The sequence below is a fragment of the Porcisia hertigi genome, chromosome 21 (assembly GCF_017918235.1).
Source record: "Porcisia hertigi strain C119 chromosome 21, whole genome shotgun sequence".
In the NCBI taxonomy this organism is placed as follows: domain Eukaryota; phylum Euglenozoa; class Kinetoplastea; order Trypanosomatida; family Trypanosomatidae; genus Porcisia; species Porcisia hertigi.
This window is the reverse complement of record NC_090580.1, coordinates 517,465-538,545: the sequence shown is the minus strand read 5'-3', so window position 1 is coordinate 538,545 and position 21,081 is coordinate 517,465. Positions and strand designations below refer to the sequence as shown.

The 21,081-nt window shown below is 56.9% G+C and overlaps 7 protein-coding genes across 7 annotated transcripts; all 7 read left to right on the top strand.

The window, feature by feature from the left end:
- Positions 1 to 1,747: 1,747 nt before the first annotated feature.
- Positions 1,748 to 3,193, top strand: JKF63_05130 (uncharacterized protein; the record flags this gene model as incomplete). Its single annotated transcript, XM_067901099.1, has 1 exon — positions 1,748 to 3,193. The coding sequence occupies one exon, from the start codon at positions 1,748 to 1,750 to the stop codon at positions 3,191 to 3,193; it is 1,446 nt and encodes a 481-aa protein (XP_067757462.1).
- Positions 3,194 to 5,488: 2,295 nt separating this feature from the next.
- On the top strand, positions 5,489 to 6,304 carry JKF63_05129 (uncharacterized protein; the record flags this gene model as incomplete). The annotated part of the gene is made up of 1 exon (XM_067901098.1): positions 5,489 to 6,304. The coding sequence occupies one exon, from the start codon at positions 5,489 to 5,491 to the stop codon at positions 6,302 to 6,304; it is 816 nt and encodes a 271-aa protein (XP_067757461.1).
- A 635-nt stretch (positions 6,305 to 6,939) lies between these two features.
- Positions 6,940 to 7,941, top strand: JKF63_05128 (uncharacterized protein; the record flags this gene model as incomplete). Its single annotated transcript, XM_067901097.1, has 1 exon — positions 6,940 to 7,941. The coding sequence occupies one exon, from the start codon at positions 6,940 to 6,942 to the stop codon at positions 7,939 to 7,941; it is 1,002 nt and encodes a 333-aa protein (XP_067757460.1).
- Positions 7,942 to 8,501: 560 nt separating this feature from the next.
- Positions 8,502 to 10,304, top strand: JKF63_05127 (uncharacterized protein; the record flags this gene model as incomplete). Its single annotated transcript, XM_067901096.1, has 1 exon — positions 8,502 to 10,304. The coding sequence occupies one exon, from the start codon at positions 8,502 to 8,504 to the stop codon at positions 10,302 to 10,304; it is 1,803 nt and encodes a 600-aa protein (XP_067757459.1).
- Positions 10,305 to 11,132: 828 nt separating this feature from the next.
- On the top strand, positions 11,133 to 12,197 carry JKF63_05126 (uncharacterized protein; the record flags this gene model as incomplete). The annotated part of the gene is made up of 1 exon (XM_067901095.1): positions 11,133 to 12,197. One exon carries the CDS (start codon positions 11,133 to 11,135, stop codon positions 12,195 to 12,197), a length of 1,065 nt encoding a protein of 354 aa, XP_067757458.1.
- A 1,574-nt stretch (positions 12,198 to 13,771) lies between these two features.
- JKF63_05125 (uncharacterized protein) lies at positions 13,772 to 16,858 on the top strand (the record flags this gene model as incomplete). Its single annotated transcript, XM_067901094.1, has 1 exon — positions 13,772 to 16,858. The coding sequence occupies one exon, from the start codon at positions 13,772 to 13,774 to the stop codon at positions 16,856 to 16,858; it is 3,087 nt and encodes a 1,028-aa protein (XP_067757457.1).
- Positions 16,859 to 18,650: 1,792 nt separating this feature from the next.
- On the top strand, positions 18,651 to 19,841 carry JKF63_05124 (uncharacterized protein; the record flags this gene model as incomplete). Its single annotated transcript, XM_067901093.1, has 2 exons — positions 18,651 to 19,446; positions 19,477 to 19,841. The coding sequence occupies 2 exons, from the start codon at positions 18,651 to 18,653 to the stop codon at positions 19,839 to 19,841; spliced, it is 1,161 nt and encodes a 386-aa protein (XP_067757456.1).
- Positions 19,842 to 21,081: the final 1,240 nt, after the last annotated feature.

Sequence of the window (21,081 nt, the reverse complement as noted above, 5' to 3'; positions counted from 1 at the left end):
TATTTTTGATGTACACTACTTGAGGGGAGGGTGGGGAGGGTGGGGGGGGGGGGCACACGGTGGAGCTGGGGGATGTTGGGCTCGCGTGCGTGTGTGTCTGTGTGTGTGTGTCTCTCCATGGTGTGCGAGGGGAGAAGTCGGTGGGGTGATTGTGTCGCAGGCCCACAACTAGCCTCAACCCCTTTCCTCTCCGACCCACGGTTGTATAGTGAGATGTGGAGGCCTTGAGTACCCAAACGCCATCAAAAAACGGATCACACCCCTTCCCCGATTTACATTAACAGCTGCGCACACGCGCGTTCCTAGACAACTCTTGGGCGGCAGCGCAAAGGCCAAACAAACAGAAAAAAAAGTGTAAAGAAAACCCGCCGGCTCCTCTCCAAGTGCACAGACAGCGCTGAGAGAAAGGAAAAGGGATTACGTTCTGTGCTGAACGGGGGGGGGGGATCGGACGCGCGAAACCGTGGCAGTTGGCTTCATGAGCGTCGCTGGCTGCACGCCACTCAATGGAGTGAGATAAATACCAGATGTTGAACGGTTTTTTTTTCCGTGTCCCCCCCCCTCTCCCTCCCCTTCTCTTTCTCCCGTAAAGCCCCCTTTTTTTTTGACGGGGTGTTGGCAATCGAGGATGTGCCGCAGACCTAAATGTTACGAGAAGCTGCTCTATGATATTCGGGGGATATCTTTTTCCCACTGTCTGCATTGACCCCCCTCAAAGAACGCTGCTCACTCTTTTTCCCCCTCCCGTTTGCCTGACCGGCTACACACACACATATACACACACATACACTTCGTGATCACCTTTCCGCCCTCTCTTCTACCTCTATCTGTGTATGTTACTGTTCATCCTGTCTCTTCATACTGGGAACACCTCATCTCACACATTCGAACGAGGGTACCCCTCCTTCACCTCCCCTCTTCCACCCTGCTTCACTTCTTGACACACTGCTTCGCATATCATTTGTGTTTTCGGTGACTTTCTCTCCTGCCGCCCCCCTCACAGCACGCTGCGCTGTGTATAACGTTTTTCATCGTCCCCCTTCCCCCCCCCCCTCCCGCAAGACTTCGCTTTCCCATTTTTAATTTTTTTTTCTTTCGCTGAATCCCTTCATTTTGAAGAGCCATTCACCACAGTATATCTTCCCCCCCCCCCTCCCGTCTGTCTCCACTCTCACCGCCATACATTTGCACAGGCACGCCTGCACACTCAGCGTTTACGTGCGCTTGTATATGTGTGCGTGTGTGCGCGTGTGCGTGTGTGCTTTTATTTGTCCAGATTGACGTCCCACTTTAGCCACCGTACGTCTTTCCTTTTCTCCGAGAGGTTTTTGGACTCAACCCCCCCCCCTCTCTCTCTCCCCCCTCTCCCCCCACCTGCTTTTTGTTTTCTTTTTTGATCTCTCGTTCACTCCCCGCTCGGAATCTTAGTTCCTTCCCCTCTCTCGACCTTCCAGGGTTTTTGTTTTTTTTCTTTGTTGTTGTTGTTGTCAGTGTGCACTTCTGTGTGTGACCTCCGTCACAGTACATTCGTGTGTTCACATCTTCCCCTTCCCCCTTCCCCCTCCTCTTTGTTTTCGTCTTAAAATTCGAAGCGGATCTGTTTGCGGTTTTGTTGTTGTTATCAGTTTGGATCCACGTTTGAGCGCGTCACAACCTTTTCTTCTCTTCCCTTCTCTTCCCCCCCCCCCCAATTGCCTCACCTCCGCACCAGTGTTCCTTTCCTTTCCTTTTCTTTTGACGCCGCATCATGTTTCGCATCTCTCGTGCGGTGTGTTGCCACACACTCGCCACCGCTGCCGCAGTTGCTGGTCGCGCTTCGCTCAGTGACGCGTTCCGTCAGGTCCAAAAAGTGTGGAACGTTGACTTCAAGAATGGCCCAGTGACTACCAACACGTTGACGTTCAACGAAGTCGCAGATCCAGCGGCACCAATTTTTCATTTACTCGACTTGGGGGGCCATGTTGTAGTGGATCACTTGGGGGACAGCAAAGGCGGTGAAGCGACGTCTGCAAGCGCTGACAGGGCTGGTGGAACCGGGCAACAGGGACTCAGCCCTGGGGAGGTGTTCCGTTACAGTGTCCATGACGAGACGAGCTTCATCACTCGCCAAACGGCGGAGCGGATTATGACGTCGATGCTAGCGCACAACACGATGGATAAAATTCTGTTGGAGGCACAGCGACAGGGCCGTATCTCCTTCTACATGACCATGTTTGGCGAGGAGGCAGCTGTGATTGGTGCCGCGGCTGGGCTGGCCAGCAACGACGAGTACTTTGCCCAATACCGAGAGGCTGGGATTCTGATGTACCGCGGCTTCTCCATACCCGAATTTATCGCACAGTGCATGGGTAACTGCGAGTGCGGCCTCAAGGGCCGTCAGATGCCCATTCACTATGGCTGCAAGCGCCTGAATGCTCAAGTGATCAGCTCCCCACTCGCCACACAGATCCCGCACGGCGCCGGTGCCGGCTACGCGTTTCGGCTAGAGAACGAGACGCTGGGGAAGAGACTGCCACCTGGTACGAAGCTGTCAACAATTCCGGAGGCGCGCATCTGCGCCACGTTCTTCGGCGAGGGCGCCGCAAGCGAGGGCGACTTCCATGCTGGGCTCAACTTTGCTAGCACTGTCAGCTCGCATACTCTCTTCTTTGTGCGCAACAATGGCTACGCCATCTCGACCCCGACCCACAGCCAATACATGGGTGACGGCATCTTGAGCCGTGCGGCGGGCTATGCTGTGCCGGCTGCCCGTGTAGACGGCCTTGACGCGCTTGCGGTGTACCACACAGTGCGCAAGGCGCGTGAGATGATCTTGGACATCAACCGGCCCATCCTGGTGGAGGCCATGACGTACCGCATTTCACATCACTCCACCTCGGACGAGAGCAGCGCCTACCGCTCCTATGACGAGGTGAAGCACTTCGCAGAGACGTTTAGCCCTATCGAACGTTTCGAGCTGTTCATGACCGAGCTCGGCTGGTGGAGCCCAGAGCAGTCGCAGAAGATTGTCGAGAAGACCCGAAAGGAGGTGCTCAGCGAGTTGCGTCGGCAGGAGAAGCTGCCCCCGTGGCCGGTCTCTATAATGTGCGATGATGTCTTTGAGGTTCCAACGCCAGAATTGGAGCGGCAAAAGGCGCAGCTGCTGGAGCACTACGAGGCACACCGGTCCACTTACGATCAGGAGAAGATTTAACGTTTGCGACAAGGCGGGGGGCGGCCGAGAAGAGGCCCGTCGAAAAGACGATACCAACTCCGTGGAGTGGTGGTGGTGGTGAGCCGCAGATACACCCACTGTTGACATTAAAATACAGTTTGGTGAAGCCTTGAATGCCCCCGCGCGCCCCTTCTCCATAGCATTGACGACATCATCTTTTTTTTTTTGTCGCTACTGCGTCCCCGGTCCGCCCCGCTCATATGTCGAGCCACCTCTGGTAGCAACAGGGTCTAGTATGTTGGACATGGGGGAAGCAAGGGTGAGTGATGACTATTGGTGTCGACAACGGAAACTCAGGTGACGCCGCATACTCCCGACCCCGGCGATAGTGTGAGCACATCAGCGCCGTCCAGATGATGGCCCCGAGTGGTGAAATAGCTCTAGCTGGTTTCACCAGACGACGTGGGCTCCGGCCGCTGGGCGGGCGCGCTGGCCTGAGCCCAGGCCCCCTAGGGGGGGGGGACGCACCGCGCGCGGCTTTCTGGTGTTGTCGACGCGGGTGTGACGCGACCCGTGGGGGCGCCAGGCGTGGCACAGGGTGAGGCAAGAAGGGGATGCTGAGATCCTAAAGTCTGCGTTGGCGTATCGCGTATGTTGTGTTGCTTCGGCGCCGCGCGATGGGCCTGTATGTGCGTGGTGGTGAGGCGTAAGGGGGGGGAGGGAGGAGGGGGGAAGGGCAGGTTAGTGGGATAGAGTAGAGGCCTCGAGTCGCACGTAGGATGTTCTATGGTGGAATATATATTGGCTAAAGCCCAGCATTGCGGTAGCCTGCCGCGGCCTGCCACTCATCAGCTCTCTCGTCTCCCCTTGAAAGCCGTGTTAACTTTCTTCACTATGGGAATTGCGTTTTTTCTGTTGGTGTTACTTGGCGGGGTTGAGGGGTGGGAGAAACGGGGAGTGCCCATTCTGTGTGTGTGTGTGTGTGTGTGGGAGGGGGGTGCGGTGCGTTGATTTGGTTCTCCGTTGGCAGTTGCAAACCGCTGCGCCCCCCTCCCCCCTCCCCCCTCCCCTCTTTCCCCTCCCCCTCCTCCCTCCCCCGTCTCTGGAGATTTGTTCATGAGGCTCTTTTTGCGTACGCGTGATGCTGTGAAGTTTCTCGCATCTCCGCATTCATCCTTTTCTTGGAAACACCTCCCATCCCTCTCTCTTCTCAACAATGGCAGTGAGACTCCACGCGGACGAAGATGAGCCTAAAGGGGGGGGGGGAGTGTGGTGTGTGCTCGTGCTGCCTCTCGCATCTTCTGCGCGGTTTCTTTGGTTTCTGCGATCATCTTTTTCCATGCCTTTTCTTGAGGTCGCCATGGCAGCGCTTCATATCGAGTGGTGTCTGATTGTCGCTTCATCGACATCTTGTGCACGTATGCAAGTAAGGGGGCACTCGCTGAAGCGAGAGGGGCTCTCCCGGACCCCCCCCCCCTTTCAACTTGATTTGTTATATCGACGACTCTGAGAGGCTATCGAGGGGGCAACATTGAAGTCACTCTAGCATGTCCGTGCTACACAGCGACTGCGCGATACCGGGCGCCAAGGGCGGGTGAGTGGGTGAGTGAAAGGGAGTTGTACAGTGAGAGAGACAGTGACCTAGGTGGTACACACAAAGAGTGTTTGCTTACGTCCGTGTTGCTGCGACCCTTCGCAAATGTCGCTGACGACAGTGGACAGAAGAGGCGGACACGTGTATTATTATTTTGTATCCCCCCCCTCCCCTCCTTCCTCTTCTCCCCCTCCCGTGCTCTGCTTCTACTCCCGCATCCCTCACACACACACACACACACACACACACACGTGCGGGGAAAGGCGAGGGTTCTTCTACAACGTTGTGTCCTCGGTGAGCTGCAAGCGCACTGCCCCTTATACTTTACCCTCGCTGGGTTTATGCGTGTCCGAAGCAGCACCACGAGCGCACCCCGTCTCTCTCTCTCTCTCTCACCCATAAAGTACACTTCACCCACGCTCGATGCAAGAGAATATCCGTGATGTGATCCTCAATCACATGTTTGTTATATAGTCATTGTGGTGGTGGTCGCCGCCGCCGCCGCCGCTGCTACTGCAACCGCCACTGTGGACAAAGATCGCAACGCATCGTTGGATGTCGCTTTTCTGCTTGTCCCTCTCTACGCTTTGTTCAGGCGCACATAGCGCACGTGCCGCTTCTACACGCTAACCGACACGCATAAACCTTCCCGCTACCCCCTCACTCCCTCCGTTTTTTCTTTTTTTTTTATATCCGACGTCCAAAAAAAAAGGCACGAGAGCCAAATTTCGGAACATCCAATGAAGCGCTTCCGTGGCAGTCACTACAGGCAGCTGCTGACACATCTTCCTCGCAATCTCCTGGTCTTTGACGGACACTGTCTGATGTGTCAGGCACGTGTGCGTTATGTGCTGGAGCGCAACTTTAGTTTCTTCAGCTTTTTGAACTACGCGACGAGTGCAGTGGAGGATGAAATCGCGCAGGGTTTGGATTGTCACCAGATTCACTTTGCCTCCCTGGACTCACAGGAGGGCGAAAATGTGCGTCGCGTGTTTTTCCAGCGAGCGTCGTCGTCCTCAGCGCACGCGTCTGCCTTGACAGCAACTCCAGAGCCGATACTCTCTGTGCCAGAGGACCTCGTGCTTGTGTTCATCGAGAAAGTCCCCTCCCAGAAGGCCCGTTTTCTGGCCAGCGTGAGGTCAGGCAGCGTGGCTACAGATGATCGCACACTTTTTCATGGCACGACGACAGCGACCAGCCGCGCTCGTGGGGCGATTTGGGGTGCCCAGCCAACGGCGTCGTTGCCTTCTACCCCCAGTGCGTGGCTTGTCCACGCCAATGAAACGGATCTCCTGGTTTCGACCAACTACACGGCCATGTGTCGGGTCGGCATGCACCTTGACCGTTTCCTTACTCGCTTATTTTTCCGCTTCCTGTACTGCGCCGTGCCAACTCCGGTGGGCGACTGGTGGTTTGAACGTTATGTGTCGCGCCGCCGGAAGCGCATCTGGGGCACCTCAGAGCAAGACGCAGTGAAGGAGTACGGCATTATTGAGGGAATGCGGGAGCGTCGGTGGACTTGGCGGGGCGTCAGCAACAACTCGGCGCGGCGATAAGTAGGATGGTGGAAAAAAGGAAAGGGTGGAGGGGAGGGGAGGGGTGTGTGGCATGGCCACCACAAGCTGGTGCTATCTACTCCCTGTTATGCACTTTCACTCAAAGTCGTTGACACCACTAGGCCTGTACACCCTCCCTCCCTCCCCTCCCCTCCCCCCCCTCTCTCTACCTCTCACACACCAACACGTACCACTCTTGGCAGATGTTATCCTCCTGGTCACCGTTCTGGTCTGCTGCATCTCCCTCCCCCTATCGTCTCCCCCCCCCCCTCCTCCCTCCCCGCCCACTTCCTTTCTGATCGGTCGGTAACATCGGGCTCCCTTCAAAAGTCCTCGGGCTCTACGCTGCGTCTTGCATACCTGCGCCGATGCAAAAACACTCGCAGTCGCACCTTCTCTCTGTTTGACTATCGCTTACCCCCCCCCACTTTTTTTTTTCTTCGCGCGCACCGTACGTCTTCAGAAATCGGTGTTCGCTTGTGCAGAGAGAAGCACGAAGACACGCGTTGCTTCTGCAGTGGCACCAGGTGAGCTCCACTGCTGGTGGTGGTCGGAGGACGGACTACGTGACTTACTCCTCCGGCCCGGCGGCTTTTCTTGTCTTTGGAGACTCTCCGTCCGCACTGCCGGCTGACATGAACCGCGTGATGCACCGTGGGCACGCGGTTGCACGTTTGTCGTCTCTGTCCGTGGGGCGTGCTTCTGCGTCGGCGTCGCCCCCGCTGCTCTCGTCACTTCTACACACGGCGCACGGCCCCTACACGCCTCGTCGTCTCTTCAGTTCCGCGCTTCTGAGCAAATTGGGGGACTCCGTCGCTTCCAGCGTGTCACAGCTCGCGGAGAATGTGTGGCTATCAGATGAGAGGCTCGTGACGGAGCCACGGCGCCTGTTCAAGGCGCAGCGCGTCGCCAACACGAGTCTGGCGGAGCGCCTTATGACGCAACGTAATGTACGCCAGCGCCTCGTGCCGACGAGCATCAAGGTCGACAAGTCCCGGCAATACGTTGAGTTCACATGGCCTGAGGAAGCAGTCGATGCTATGCGAACGGTCTCCCAAGAGGGGGAGGCCCCAGACACAGAGAGGCCTCCGAGTGTCTCATCTGGCTGCTCTTCAACGGCTGCTGCTGCGCCTTCGTCTAGTGTGTCATCGTCAGTAGATCCAACAGCCTTGCCGCAGATTGCAAAGCCAGCAACTGGCTCTGCCGATTGCGCAATAGCAGGAGAGTCGACATGTACACCTTTGTCGTCTTCTTGCCAGCCTCGCCTTTCACCTGGCGTGCCGCTTCGGACGCGCGCCCTGGCGGAGTACTTGCGCGCCTACACTCCCAGCACCGATGGAGCACTTTGTGGCAAAGACATCATTATCTACGGTCGCCGCGGCATTTCGATCACGAAAATCATTCCTGTTGGCAACTACGCGCTGCGCTTCGTCTTCTCCGATGATCACAGCGGTGGCATCTACAGTTACGAGTACCTTTACTACCTCACTGGCCCCACCACCAAATACTCTCTGATGCGGGGCTACATCACTGAGCTACGACAGCGTCGCAAATCTCGCAACGCACCAAAGCGTTCTCCATCCACGAAGTACGCCAAGACGGTATTGCGGAGCGCGACGAGGGCGCCAGAGCACTAGACCATCATCTACACCTAGGTCTGTTACTTGACCCACCCACCCCCCTCCAAAAAAAAAAGAAAACTGGCATCCTCGATCCGTTGGGTCCTCATCTCTTTGTCACATCACCTGGTGATCTCTGCACATGCCGTCAGCCCACCCCTTTCCTTTAGTCTTTTGTGTTTCCATGACAGGGAAACACTGACGACGCGAGGTGCACCTCAGTCGGGGGGGGGGAGGTGAAAAGGGGAGGGGGAAGGAGGCGGGAATATCAGAGGTTCGGTCGACAGTGTGTGGGAAAAACCAAGCGACCCCCCGGCCCTTCGTGCTGCCTCCCCTCCTCCTCTCCCTCTCCCTCTCCCTTTTCCCCCTTCCCCCCACTCCCCTATTCCTCTTCTCTGTCCAGTGAGACTCTCAGTGGCCAGCCTCCAAGCACGAGACTTAGGTTTTTGGTCCGGGGGCACGCACGCACGCACGCACGCGCGCGCACACACGCACACACACAACCTTTTTTTTTCGGTTGTTGTTTCGGTGACACGTCTTTGAATTGCACAGGGAAACGAGCCTTTGCGCCAGCGGCGATGGGCAATGGAGATCTTCTTCGCCACGCACTCCAGACGGGCAACTTCCTTGTCGCGTTGTGGGTTGTTTCCCAACAGCGCTGGCTGACGAACTTCCTTAACGCTTCGCTGCGTCTCACCAGCTGGGCCGTAGTTGCGCTCGGCGTGAGCCTTATCACCTTCACAGTGGTGATACTGACGCGCAACGTGGTGCCTGTGCTCACCACACCGGGCACTCTTCCGTACGTCCTCCTGCAGGGCCTCGTGCTTTTCATTTCTTTCAACATTTATATGAGCTATGTCTGCTCGATGACCTTCTCTCGCAGGATCGGCAAAGCACCACCAGAGTACCGATATCGAGACTTGCTCGCCACACGTCCGGGCGCCTCTCTGCACGATGACTCCGACTACTCGGAGGAGGACAGTGACGAGGACAGAAAAAGTGGACATGCCGAAGGCGACGACTCCTTGGCCGATGCTCGTGCGCAAGAGATGAGCACGGTTGCGTGTGATGCTCCGCCACCGCAGCATGTGTGTTACTCTCTACGCAATGACAGGATAACACCTGAAAGCCCATTCGTGAGTGCACACGGAACCTCCTTCTTACCTCGCGTACCGTTACCGGCCGTGTCAGACGATAGCCACGAGTGGCGACGGCCGCGCCCGTCGACCGGCGCTGTTGGCATCGATGCTGATCATCTCGTTGAAGGGAAAGGTCGAAGCGGGGACAGAGCCGCTGCCGAGACCGTGCTGTTGAGCCAGCAACACCATGACGTAGCCGGTCGAAGAGGTGGCATACGATTGCGGATCGCGGGTCTCATTAGTCGAAGTCGGTGCGGCAGCGCCCTTTTCCCTAGATGCGGTCACTTCTTCGCACATTTGCTGTCTCGTCGAAGCGGGGAGGCACATTTGGCGACTCTTCTGGAGCTTGAGGCCATTGCAGGTATCGCTGAGCGCTACCCGGCGCGGCTTCGAGCCGTTCGCCTGCTCGACGCGCCACGGCGTTACTGTCACCACTGCCGTCGACTGAAGGCACCGCGCGAGCATCACTGCACCATATGCAACGAGTGTGTCACGAAGATGGATCACCATTGCCCGTGGATAAACAACTGCGTCGATGCGGAGAATCAGCGATATTTTGTGTTGTTCGTGTGGTGGCTCTGGCTCGGCACCCTGCTGGCCTCCACCTTCATCGCGTACGGCTACGTGCGACAAAGTAACAGCGTGCACAGAGTAAGGCGACTGCATGCCCAGTGGAGGGGTTCACCGAACAAAGCTGCCGTGGAGGCAGAGTTGCGCTCGCAGCGCATGCCCTACGGCCCTTCCGGCGTGCTGCTCACGTCACACTTGACAGTGCTGACACTGTGCATGACGGCCATGATGTGTCTCTGCATGTCTTTCTTCCTGTGGTTCAACAGGCGTCTGGTTTTGGAAAACACAACGGCAATTGAAAGAACTCCTGTGGATGAGATGCGCGAGCGCGTCTACGGAGCCGTCGGCTTTACGTATCGCAGCCCATACGACTTGGGGGCGTGGCTTAACTTTATCGACCTCTTCTCCCCCGCACGTGATCCGTTTGTGAAGATGCTCCAGAAAGCAGAGGCAGAGGCAGACGGGAGGGTCGCCGCTAGCCGCCGCTGCGGCCTGGCAGGAGACCGTGGACAACGATGGCGAGGCGCGGCAAAGCGTGTGGCACTACGCCTGTCAATGGTTCTGTGGCTCACCTGCTTTCCAACCTTACGCCCGATCCCCGGGGATGGGGTGCACTATCTCACATTCGACTCACTTGTGTCGGGTGAGCCTCACCCGCTGATCGCTGCGTAGCTCAAGCTGGGCTCTGCTGGTGGTGGTGGAGTGTGCGGGTTGTGGCGAGGAGGTAAAGGGGATGGAGAAGGGGGGGAGGGAGAGAGAGAGAGAGACTATCATATCGACATCGCTTTCTTTGCTTCCCCCCTCACCACCACCACCACCACCACACCCAGTTCACCAAGGGCTACGAGGGGAGAGCTCCACGTGTACCATTCATTCTCCCCCTTTTCACGGCATTCCGTGTTTGGTGAGTCCGCGGACGTTGATCTGCAGGAGCGCGACCCCCATTAGTTTCTGTCACGTACTCGACAGATGTGTTGTTGTCGCTGTTGTTGTACTCTGCCAGCGCTCTCGTGTGTCGTCGTCGCAGTTGAGCTCCGGTGCCACCCCACTTTTTTATTTTATTGCCGGCCCCGTGCGCCTCTTGGCGGTCCTCCTCTTTTTTTTTTGAAAGGGAAGGGTGATATGCCTGTTACTTCGGGTCTTTTTGTTTTGGGTGAAGGTGTGCGCATTCGAATCTTAATGCCCGTGGTGAGCATGATCGAGACCAGACCACAGACGCATCGATCGCGCTTTTCTTCAAATGAAAAAAAAAAAAGAACTCCATCGCGCACGAACTTGGCTGGGCCTTTCCTCCCCGCACGCCCCCGAACGTGTGCGCCGTGCTTCCCTTGCCTCTCCCTCCCCCCCGCCCCTCTTCATACACATCCTCACTATATTTTCACTTTTCTTCAAGTCTTACGCCTCCTCCTCTTCCACCTGTTTCATATTCCCCCCCGACCTGCTGTCTCACTCGCTGCTGTTTGTCCCCCCCCCCCACACACACACACACACACAAGCGCGATGTTCTTCCTGATCGCCAACGCGGTCGTTTTTGGACTGCTCCTCTTAATTGTGGTGGTGCCGCCGCTCTACATATACAACCCAGACTATCACACCGAGGAGTCGAACGGGCCACCGAGCACCGGGGAGCTCGTTTCGGATGGGCTTGTCACTCAAGCCGTGAAGCAGAAGCTGTATCTGCTGTCTATCATCCCAGCATGTGCCACCGTGAACGCCCTTTTCCTCTATTTCGCTTACTACCGCCCAGTGCGTTTTATCCACTACCGCGTTGAGCTGAACCTGCTGACGCTACGCTTGACCTTGGAGGCCAGGTGGCAGCAGCTGCGAAAGAGTGGGCTACTTGCTGTGTGCAACCGAAGTGTAATCGGCAGCGGTGTTTCTGCCTCCAGCTTTTCTATGACCGCCAGAGGCTTCGCTGCTCGGCGTATCTCACGGGCACCCGCGCACAATTTGCACGTGGAACTTGACGGGGACTCACCCCGGAGAGTTGCGAGCACCGTCAACTGGGAATGGCGTCGACATGCGCGACCCAAAAGCGTGCGTAAAGATGCCTGGGTGAACTCGGCAGTTTTTTCGGAGATTGGTGAGCTGCGCGACATGGTGGAGGAGCATTTTCTGATCGAGGCCCACGTCACTGAAGCGGGATTCTCGAAGGCAGCAGTAAAGGCACTCCACCTTGTTCCACAGTCTTTCTCCACAGGAACGCTGCGAAGGCAAGGAGACAGGGTTGCCGGGCGAGGGGGAGAGCAGCGAAGCGACTCGTCCTTCTCTGGAAACCAGTCGCTGTGTACCCTCGAAGTCGCGGGCTTTGGAATCGGGAACCCCCCAGGCAATACCGTGCACAGCAATGACCATCTTATAGCACCACTCCGTGAGAACTCTGTAGTGCTAGTGCCGAAGGGGAATGCCCACCGCGACCACTCTCGGGTGTGGACCACACCAACGTGCAACAGCGGTGGCAATACCGTGGCGGTACCTCGGGACTCAAAGGCTCAGCTATCTCGTGGTGTGAAGAATTCACTCTGGGGATGCCGCAGTAGCGCAGCGGGCGCACCCTCAACCTGACGAGGCAACATGCTAGGGCGGCTGCACGAGCCAATCCGTATGACCCTCTCTTCACCTGAGGTAACAAGCGGAACGGTGCTTGTGAGGATGCGAAGTGCCCAAACTATGTAGGCGCTATGGTGGTGTTGGGGACAAGGGGTGGGCAAGGGTCATGAGTCGCTTCCTCCACACTCGCGTTGACGCGGGCAGTGCAGGTGGCGGATGGCCGCGCGGGCTCTGCGGGATGCGGTCTCCCCTCTCTCTCCTCCTCCTCCCATGAGAATGCGAAGGAATGGGGAGCCTATCCGAGCTCCTAATATGTGTAACAGATGGATGTGCATATGTTCATTCAACCCCCCCCTCTCCTCCCCCGTTTTATGCGAGGTGATGAGTGTGTGTCTTCATCATGGTGGTGCGCTGCCGATCACGGGACTCTTCTTGTGTATGGTGCGAATGCAAGTGTACTGAAGAGGCTGAGCCGATGAAGATAAAATGAGCGAACTCACTCATGGGCCTAGGTGCAATGCCATCTTGGCTGCAGCCCCCCCCCTATCTACATACGCACACACACACACTTGGTCTTTCGTTTTCATGACCATCAAAAAAAAAAGTCTACAGGTGTATAGGTGTGTATATGTTCCTGTGTGTTTCTTAGTGTATGCACAGCTGTTTGTACATTCGCTTGGGCCTTATCCCCACCTCTCCACCCTTCACAGAAAAGTTGCTCGATTGCGGTTGGACGCACCATATCCCCTCCTCCCCCCGAAAAAAAAAGGAGGGGGGGGGCACACCTACACATCTTTTCTGCAACTTGCAGCTCTCTGCTTCGTGGGGGGAGGGGGGGGGCACACAGAGTACATTGTGTCGATTTCACTGCTCAGCCTCTCCCCCCTCTCCTATAAGGTTCCCCTCCCTTTCTCTCCTCTTGTGTAACTTTCGGGTGCTTCTACTTGCTCTCTATCACACCCCCACTTTGACGCGTACGACTCTCCCTGGCACGCGTGCGCGTGTGTGTTGTTCTCATTGTGTTCGGCCACACACAGCGTCCCTCAGCTCGTCCTCCCTTCTCTCCCCCCCAAAAAAAAATACGTACAACGCCGCGTGCATCTCTTGCCCCCTTTTTTCGTCTTGGCTTTCCTTCGTTTTCTGCTATTTGCATTCAGCGGTGGGTAGAGAGGGTGTGTGGGGTGCGCTGCGCTCTTAAACACAACTATCCCGTCTTTGACTTTTTTTTTCCACCGCTTTGATCCGTATGGGGATACACACACGCATATTTATTTATCTATATTTATGTAGAGCTCTTCTTTTTCTTTGTATCGCCCTCCCCCTCCCCTCCCTCCCCCTTTCCCCCCTTCCGTGGCACACCGTCCTTGCTTTCCACCAACCACTGCAGTTTTCGTAGTTTGTTGTTTGGGCGCGTGGATATGCGCCCTGAGTGGATTGTCCTGTGACCCTCAAAAGCGAACACCAGAAACCAACGGAATAGGAACCGATCGAGAGAGGTGTAAGAGGGGGTCCAGGACACCTATTCTTTGTAGGCACAAGGGGGTGGGGTGGGGTGGGGTGGGGTGGGGGAGGCACATCTGCTGCGTGTCATGAACGAAGTAGGGACGACAGACCAGCAGCAGCGGTGGGATGGGAATGTCATGGATCAACCGATGATGGTCAAGGTGCCGCAGCCCGGTCTCCTGGATAAGAAGCTGGACGTATCGCGCTTGAACCCCTCTTTCCTTGCTACTTGCTTCTCCACACTCCTGGCGGCGACTCTACTAGGCCTGTGCTTTGTGATCGTTGGCATTCCACCTTTGCATATCTCCAATGAAAAGGGAAAACACGTGTATGTGGGCGTCATGATCCCCCTGCTAACGGTATTTAGCACCGTGCTGAGCTACTATGCTGTGCAGCACCACCAGCGCTTGTTCAACTCCGCAGTGATGAAGATAGTCAAGGAAATAGAGCTGCACGCCGTGCACTTGAAAACCGCGGTGGGCAACGTGGAGGCAGAGTTGCAGGCTCTAGGGGCCCACTCGAACTTGGAGGCCGTTGGCGGCGAACCTGCCCGCGCCTGCAGGCCCCTCATGACCCCGGAGGAACCAAGGCTGCAGCGCTCGCCTAGCGGCTCTGCGCACGGTGGCGCCGCAACGGTCGTGCTGGCCACGGGATCTGCTATTGAGGGCTTACGGTTTCTCCACGGAATCAACCGGCTGGAGGAGAATCGGGACACTGTCATCGCGACCGTTCACGTTGGCAAGGAGTGGCAATGGCTAATGGAGTTGTTAGGGAAGCTGGGGGCATTAAACTTGACAGGCTCAACCAACCCTGTTTTGCAGTACCAACGGGCTGCTGTCAGCGCTCTGGCGATCAGCATTGCCCGGGTCGAGAGGATGATCCTGACACTCTACTTCTCTTCCCTCCTTTTGCAGCGTGCCAAAGCAATGGCGTCGTTCCATCGCGGTGGACTTGATCTCACGATGCGTGTCGAAGGCAGTGGCGCGGTTTCCCACAACCGCACAGGGGGGAACCAATGTCATGCAGGATCGCACACCGCGACTTCGACGCTTCGCACGTTGGCCCCCGCGATACCCTCCCAAAAGCTGCGCATTCTGCACACGGTCCGTGCTGAGAGGGGCGCTTCTCTGGAGAGCGCCTTCACGCCACCCCGAGGGACGCCAAAGGGGAGCCGAGGCGGTGTAGATGACGGTGGCGCTGGAGGGGCGACGGCTTCGTGTCTCACCGCGGGCCAAGGGACAGTGTTTTTCCGTGAAGAGGACTTGGAGCTGCTACAGTTTTCGCCTCTACTCGGTGGCAGCGGAGCTGGTGAAGGTCAAACCCAGGGCCAGCAGGGGTGGCACGGGCATCAGGCGTCGTTTCTGGCCGCCGCTGCGCCATCAGTCTCAGGAGAGAGTGCGTTTGAATTGGACCCCGACACGCATTCGATGGGGGCCCAGGAGGACACTCGATTGGTCAATGGGGGCCTACACCACCACCCGGCCAGTAGGCGCACTGCCCGCTCACTGGCAGACGTTGAAAAAGTAGGCGATGTGAATCACCTGGACGAGTTCAACAGCGCGGACAGAACGCTGGCAGGGTTCCACCGAACGCAGGGCTCCTTGGACACACTCACCCCATCACGAGCGCACTCTGTGACTAGGGAACTCAGAGGGCCCACTGGGGCCTCATCGGGCAACGCCATCGAAAACGAGGTCGCACTTTCGCCCACCTCAGACACTTTGTCGTCTTGGCCGAAGATTGCTCCGGCTAGTCCGGGGGGTGGCGGGCACGGCAGTATGCGGAGACGCTCTGTCGCTTCACCGGATGCCGACGAAAGCGACACCAGGACTGCGCAGATAGCGTCTCCGCTGTCAAAACCACGGCGGGCGAGCGGACCGCGTCGCCGAAGGCCCGGATCCGCCATTGTCGCCTCCCCGACTCTCACGATCTATCGTGGGGCGCGCTTTGCTGGCGATGAAGACAATGTCTTCGCCACGCTGCGGATTCATGTCAGGGGGGCGGACTCGACTTACTCCTCTCGCCTCTACGGTGCGCTGGCACACGTCGCTTACGATGCTTCATTGGACAGGCACTACTTCATCAACAGGGGCGACTCTTCGCTTAGCGGTTTCTGCACCTTCAAACCCTTCACATTCTTTCATGCGTCCAACCACGAAGAACAGCGCGAGGGTTTGAAGGTTCTGGAGCAGAGATTGCTGCGGCTGGCGTACTGTCGCCCCGAGGAGCACCTGGAGGAAGACCCCTCGAGCAACATTCGCAAAATGGATTTATCCTCGCTATTAGTTCGCGGCACCGAGAGCGACAGCGGAGATGAAGCGGCGGCGGCGGCGGCGGCAGCAGCGGCAGCGGCAGTACCAGCAACAGAGCCACCTGCGCACGCGAGCCTTCCAGAGTGCACCTCCAACAGTAGTTGTGTGCCTGTTACTACAGGACAGTGTGTAGACTCGGTCATTATCGCTATGCAACTCCTCGACGATCGCCCCATGCGCCTCACCTTCCTCCCTGTTCTGATAGAACCACTGCCGTGTGAGGGCACACGCTTGACGCACAGCCACGCTACCCCACACTCCATAACAGCATCCCCTCACGCGCACTTTCCGATCGACAAAAAGAAGCTGCACCGAGCCAGCGGTGGCCCTTGCGGCTTCGAAGACGGCGCCACGAACTCCGCGTCAGAGGCGCTGGCTCAAGCACCGGGGCCCAAGACGGTGCCGGTGCTTGAGTGCGTCGTCGATGATGTACTCTGCATCTTGACGCAGCTGGAGATCACTATAGATGCCTCATTCGAACGACCGCGGAAAGTACTTCTTATCGGTGTCTCTGTGGAGGATACGTCTGAGGAGGGCTCAGATCGCGGCGACACGGACTTGGACGTGGACGAACATGATCCCATGACTCGCGATGTCTTCGAATCCAGAAGCGGCGATGCCAGCCGAGATGGCGCATGCGCAACAAGACCGCCAACGGATCGCTGCAGCTCGCCACACCGAGGGAAACCCCATACTGCGGCGGAGGCTCTTCAAAACAGCACCATGGCCATGAAAACAGCAGGGGGGGAGTCGATGGCTCTCCGTGCGTCGCCTGGACCGGGGCCCTTCCCTTCTTCACACACAACTCATTGTCGGTGCACCCTCGGGCAAGAGTTTCGAGAGGTGATCTACCTTGAGTGAGGGCTGAAGAAAAACAAGAGGGAGGCAAAAGACGATTTGGAAATGCCTACGCCGCACGGCACCCCTTTGGTCTCTCCCTTGGTGTTGAATCGTCTACACACACAGCGAAAAACAGTCTCCGACTGGTGTGTTCGTCAAACTATGTTGACGTGTCAGGAACTGCTGCCGCGGCTGGGCATCGACGATGAGCGTCTCGCTCTGGTGTTGTCGGACGCGCCCCCGCCTGTTTTTTTCTCCGACCCCTTCGCCCCTCTCTTACCCCGTTATATGGGCACGCACGCCTGCATGCGATTGACATGCTGTGCATTTTTTTGTTCCCTCCCCCCCCCCCCCCCGCACCTGCTTCCGACCTCCTCCCTCTCCTTCCCTGTTGTGAGTCGCGTTACACACACACACAAAAAAACGAGGTTCTACTCACTTTTTTTGCTTGGTTTGTTATTATTTTTTTTCCCCACGCATTGTTCGGCTCTCAATGGGGAATTTAGAGGGGGGGGGAGGGCACACATGAACGTGATGAGGCTCTCTGGGGGGCTTGAGGAAGGAGAGTCCGACTTCCAACCAAACAAAAAGGAAAGCCCAAGCGATGCATTGTCAGTAACGTCGACAATCGTGCTCCGCCCTCGTCTATATGGGCCGCCTGAGAGTGGCCCGGCGACCAGGCACGCGTGTCCACTCCATGCGAAATGTTAGACAAGGGTGTAGAGGTGAGAGGGAGCACGCTTGGAGCCGTTCCACTCGTTTGCCGGCTGAAGGGGTGGTCGTAGTGGTGGTGAGAAGAGCCGAAACCATTTCCTGGGGGTGGTCCGGTGTGTATGTGTGTCTGTCATCCGGCATAGCATCAACGGCCGTGGGCAGAGTCCAACGCAGTTTTGATCTTCAGTTGACTGGGCAGGGATTGCCGTAACGAGTAAGTGCTGCGTTCGGGACACTGTGCAATGGGCATGTTGACAGACCGGCTGTGTCTCTGTGAGGGAGAAGGAGAGGGATGCTTGATTTACTGGTGGATGATGTATGGCTGCGTTGACACCATGGGCGAGGCGATGGAACACCTAGCCGTCGCCAACGGCTACGCCCCCCCTCCCCCATGACAGTTATATCCAGAGATCACTCCCCCTTTTTTCTGTGTGTGTGTGTGTGTGTTCCCCTGTCCATCACAGCGCCTGTTTATTTGGTGCTCCTGCTCACCCCTTTATTCCCTTTCCAACCCGCCATATGTGAGATACATGTCACCCTCGTCCCACAACATAAACCACACGCACACGCACGCGTGTGTGGAGTTGTAACCATGTAGATACCCATTCCACGTATACCGGCGTATGCGTAGGTTCCTTGTTTACCAGCTTTGGGCACTGAGGAGGGGGGGAGGGAGAGGATGGCTTGGTCGGTGCCCCGGTTATGCTAATCTTTCTACTCACTGACTAGTGTCTGTCTGTCAGACAATCACGGTAGCCTAAACCCTCGTTTTTGTTTCTCTCGGCTCCCCCCCCCCCCCCACCTCCCCTTCCCCTCCTCTGCAGAGGTGGCTAGCTTGAGCATCTGTGATGATATGCATACAGTGCGTGCACACCCTCCCTTCCCCCCCCCTCTCCTCTGCCTAAAAAAAAATTCTTGATAATATCAGTGAATATGTGGATGATTCGAAACTCACTTTAGCCGCATATAAAATCGCCCCACCCCCTCCTCCAGCCCTGAACTCTTGTTTCACACTGTTGAGCACGACAAGGCGGCAAGCACTGCTCGCCCCCCCCCTCCTCCCCCACTTCTCTCTCTTAACTGCCGCCTTGACTTGGGAATGCCACAGCTCTCCGCGGCACCGGCCTTGACCTCGGTGCAGCTGCGGCGTCGGCTATCGAACCGCCTAGCTACCCTTTCACAGACTGCAATCGCTATGCTTTGCAGTCTTGTCGCTGTGCTTATCGTTTCGGGTGTACTTCCAGGTGCGCAGGCAGCGGAAGGACCTGCTACCTTCCGCTGTTTGAAGCCCTTCTCCTCCATGGACTCATTCCAGAGCGTGGCCAAGTTGCCCCTGTCACAGAACTGCGACTACGTTTATTTCACGGTCAAGGACGCAAGGGCGGAGTTGAGCTGCGTGTCACCGGCGGCGGCGGCGGTATCGAGCGAAACGACCTGCAACGTGACAGTGCGTTGGTCGATGCAACGTGCGTCGGATGTGGAGACACTGCTGAAACGGCAGGTCGGCACCGACAGCGACTACTTTGCGCAGGAAGCCAATGAAGGCTCCGCCCCGACGCCGCCGAACAGTATCCATGACAAGCGCTCATCACCGATGTCCTTCCTGACAGAGGACGAGGACGTGTGGCGGTACGCCGTCTCGCTGAAGTCCAAGGGCCACTCCACCATCAATTACAAAGGGTTCAACAACGGTGACGGCTACAGCCTGTGCTGCGACGCGCTGGAAGAGGCCATCTGCGTTTGGGCGGCCCTTCACAAGGGCGACAACGACATGGCCACCGATGAGCACGTCGACAAGCGATTTTTGTTGCAGCCGCGCCGCACGCTGTGGAGTTGCCCTTTGCCCTTTCCGACTCCGCACAGCGCCGCCGATGGCGGAAGCGCGGGTGGAGATGGCAAGGGCGACGGCAGTTTTGGTGCCCGGGCAGGTTCCCGTGTGGAGTTGACAGACCTCGACGAGGAGGACAATATAAATGTCTTTCACGGTGTCATCACGAAGCCGCTGCACCGCATGGTGGAGGGCCCCTGGGAGGTGATCATTCAGATGTGGCGACGACGCCAGAGAATATCGCCCGTGGGCACAGGGTCTTCCTCCCCTCCCTCAGCAGGCCACAGCATCGAGTCAGAGCAACTTGGCAGAATTGTGATTCCCTTCACGGTGAACGTAGACGCGCTGCGGAGACAGGGCCGCATCGCGCATGTGCCGAACGTGGCTCGGTCAGTGGAGAATACAGGAGAGGTGATGAACATAGCGGACGAGCAGGTCATTGGCGAGGCAGCCGATCTTTGACTCCCTCTCTAGGTGTGTGTGTGTGTGTGTTCCTCACGGTAACAGGACGCGGATGTGTCGGCATGACGACGCAGGCACACATGCATACATCGGCTCTGTACGGTATGTACGTATATACATATACATGTATATATACTTTTTTTTTATGTGATTGTGTGTTGCCGTTCCATTCCATGGGCTCTTTCCCCCTTTTTGTCGTGCATCTTTTTCTCTGCGGCGGACCTTGCATGTACTGTGCTGCTTCATGTCCTGTGGAACCCTCACTCAAACACCGGCACTTTCTGGTGTCTGGAATGGCCATGGCCACACCCCTCCCTCTTTTTTTTTTTTAGGTGTCTATTCGCGGTGCTGTTACGTTAGGCTGCTCTCCCTCCCTCTTCCTCATCTCCCCCTTTTCTCAACATGCACGTATAACCTTTCCCCACTAACTGGTAAACTCGCCCTTTCTTTGTACGTCCCCTCACCCGTTTTTTCTCTCCTTCAAGGCTACGAATATGCACTGAGAGCTTTGCGGTCACACATGCAGTGCCAGCGTGATGAAGCGCGTCGCTTCCGTAAGTACTTCGAGAGGGCACACAAGAAAAACTTGAAACTATGTTATAAGACGGGTGTTGAGGGAAAACCAATACTGGCAGTCGCGCTTCTCCGTCTGCCTTTCTTCCTTTCCCCCCCCCCCCACCCCGAAACACACACACACACACACACACATCAGCCGTGTGGGGTGTATCAAGGACACTACGACTCGTCATCGGGCTCCTGCACAAATGCGGTAAGTGTCCTCCATTTTTTTTTTTCGATCCCCATTTCGTGATGCCTCATCCCCTCGCTCCCTCTTCTCCCTCTTCTTGGGTATTTCTCTTCTTTGGGGCTTCATTCGAGCAACACCTTTACGGACCCCCCCCTCCACCCCACCGGCGTGTGTGTGTGTGTGTCTCGCAAGTAGACGGAGTAATTTGTCTCCTCTCTCTCTCTCTCCCTCCCCGTGTTGAGTCGCCGTGACTTCACAAAAGTGTGACTCTCAGTACGGATTAGTCTGCATACACGTGCCGTTGTTAGCGACCTTGCCACACACTCGCACTAAAAAAAAACGCCACTATAACGATTGCGCGCTTTGGCGCCCGTGTGTGCGTGTTTGTATCCCGCCCTCCCCCCCCGCCCTCCCCTTTTCTCGTCCCCCCCCTCCACACGTTTGGGGGCACCCTCCCGGGTGCGTGCTTTCTTCCTCACAATTCCACCAACA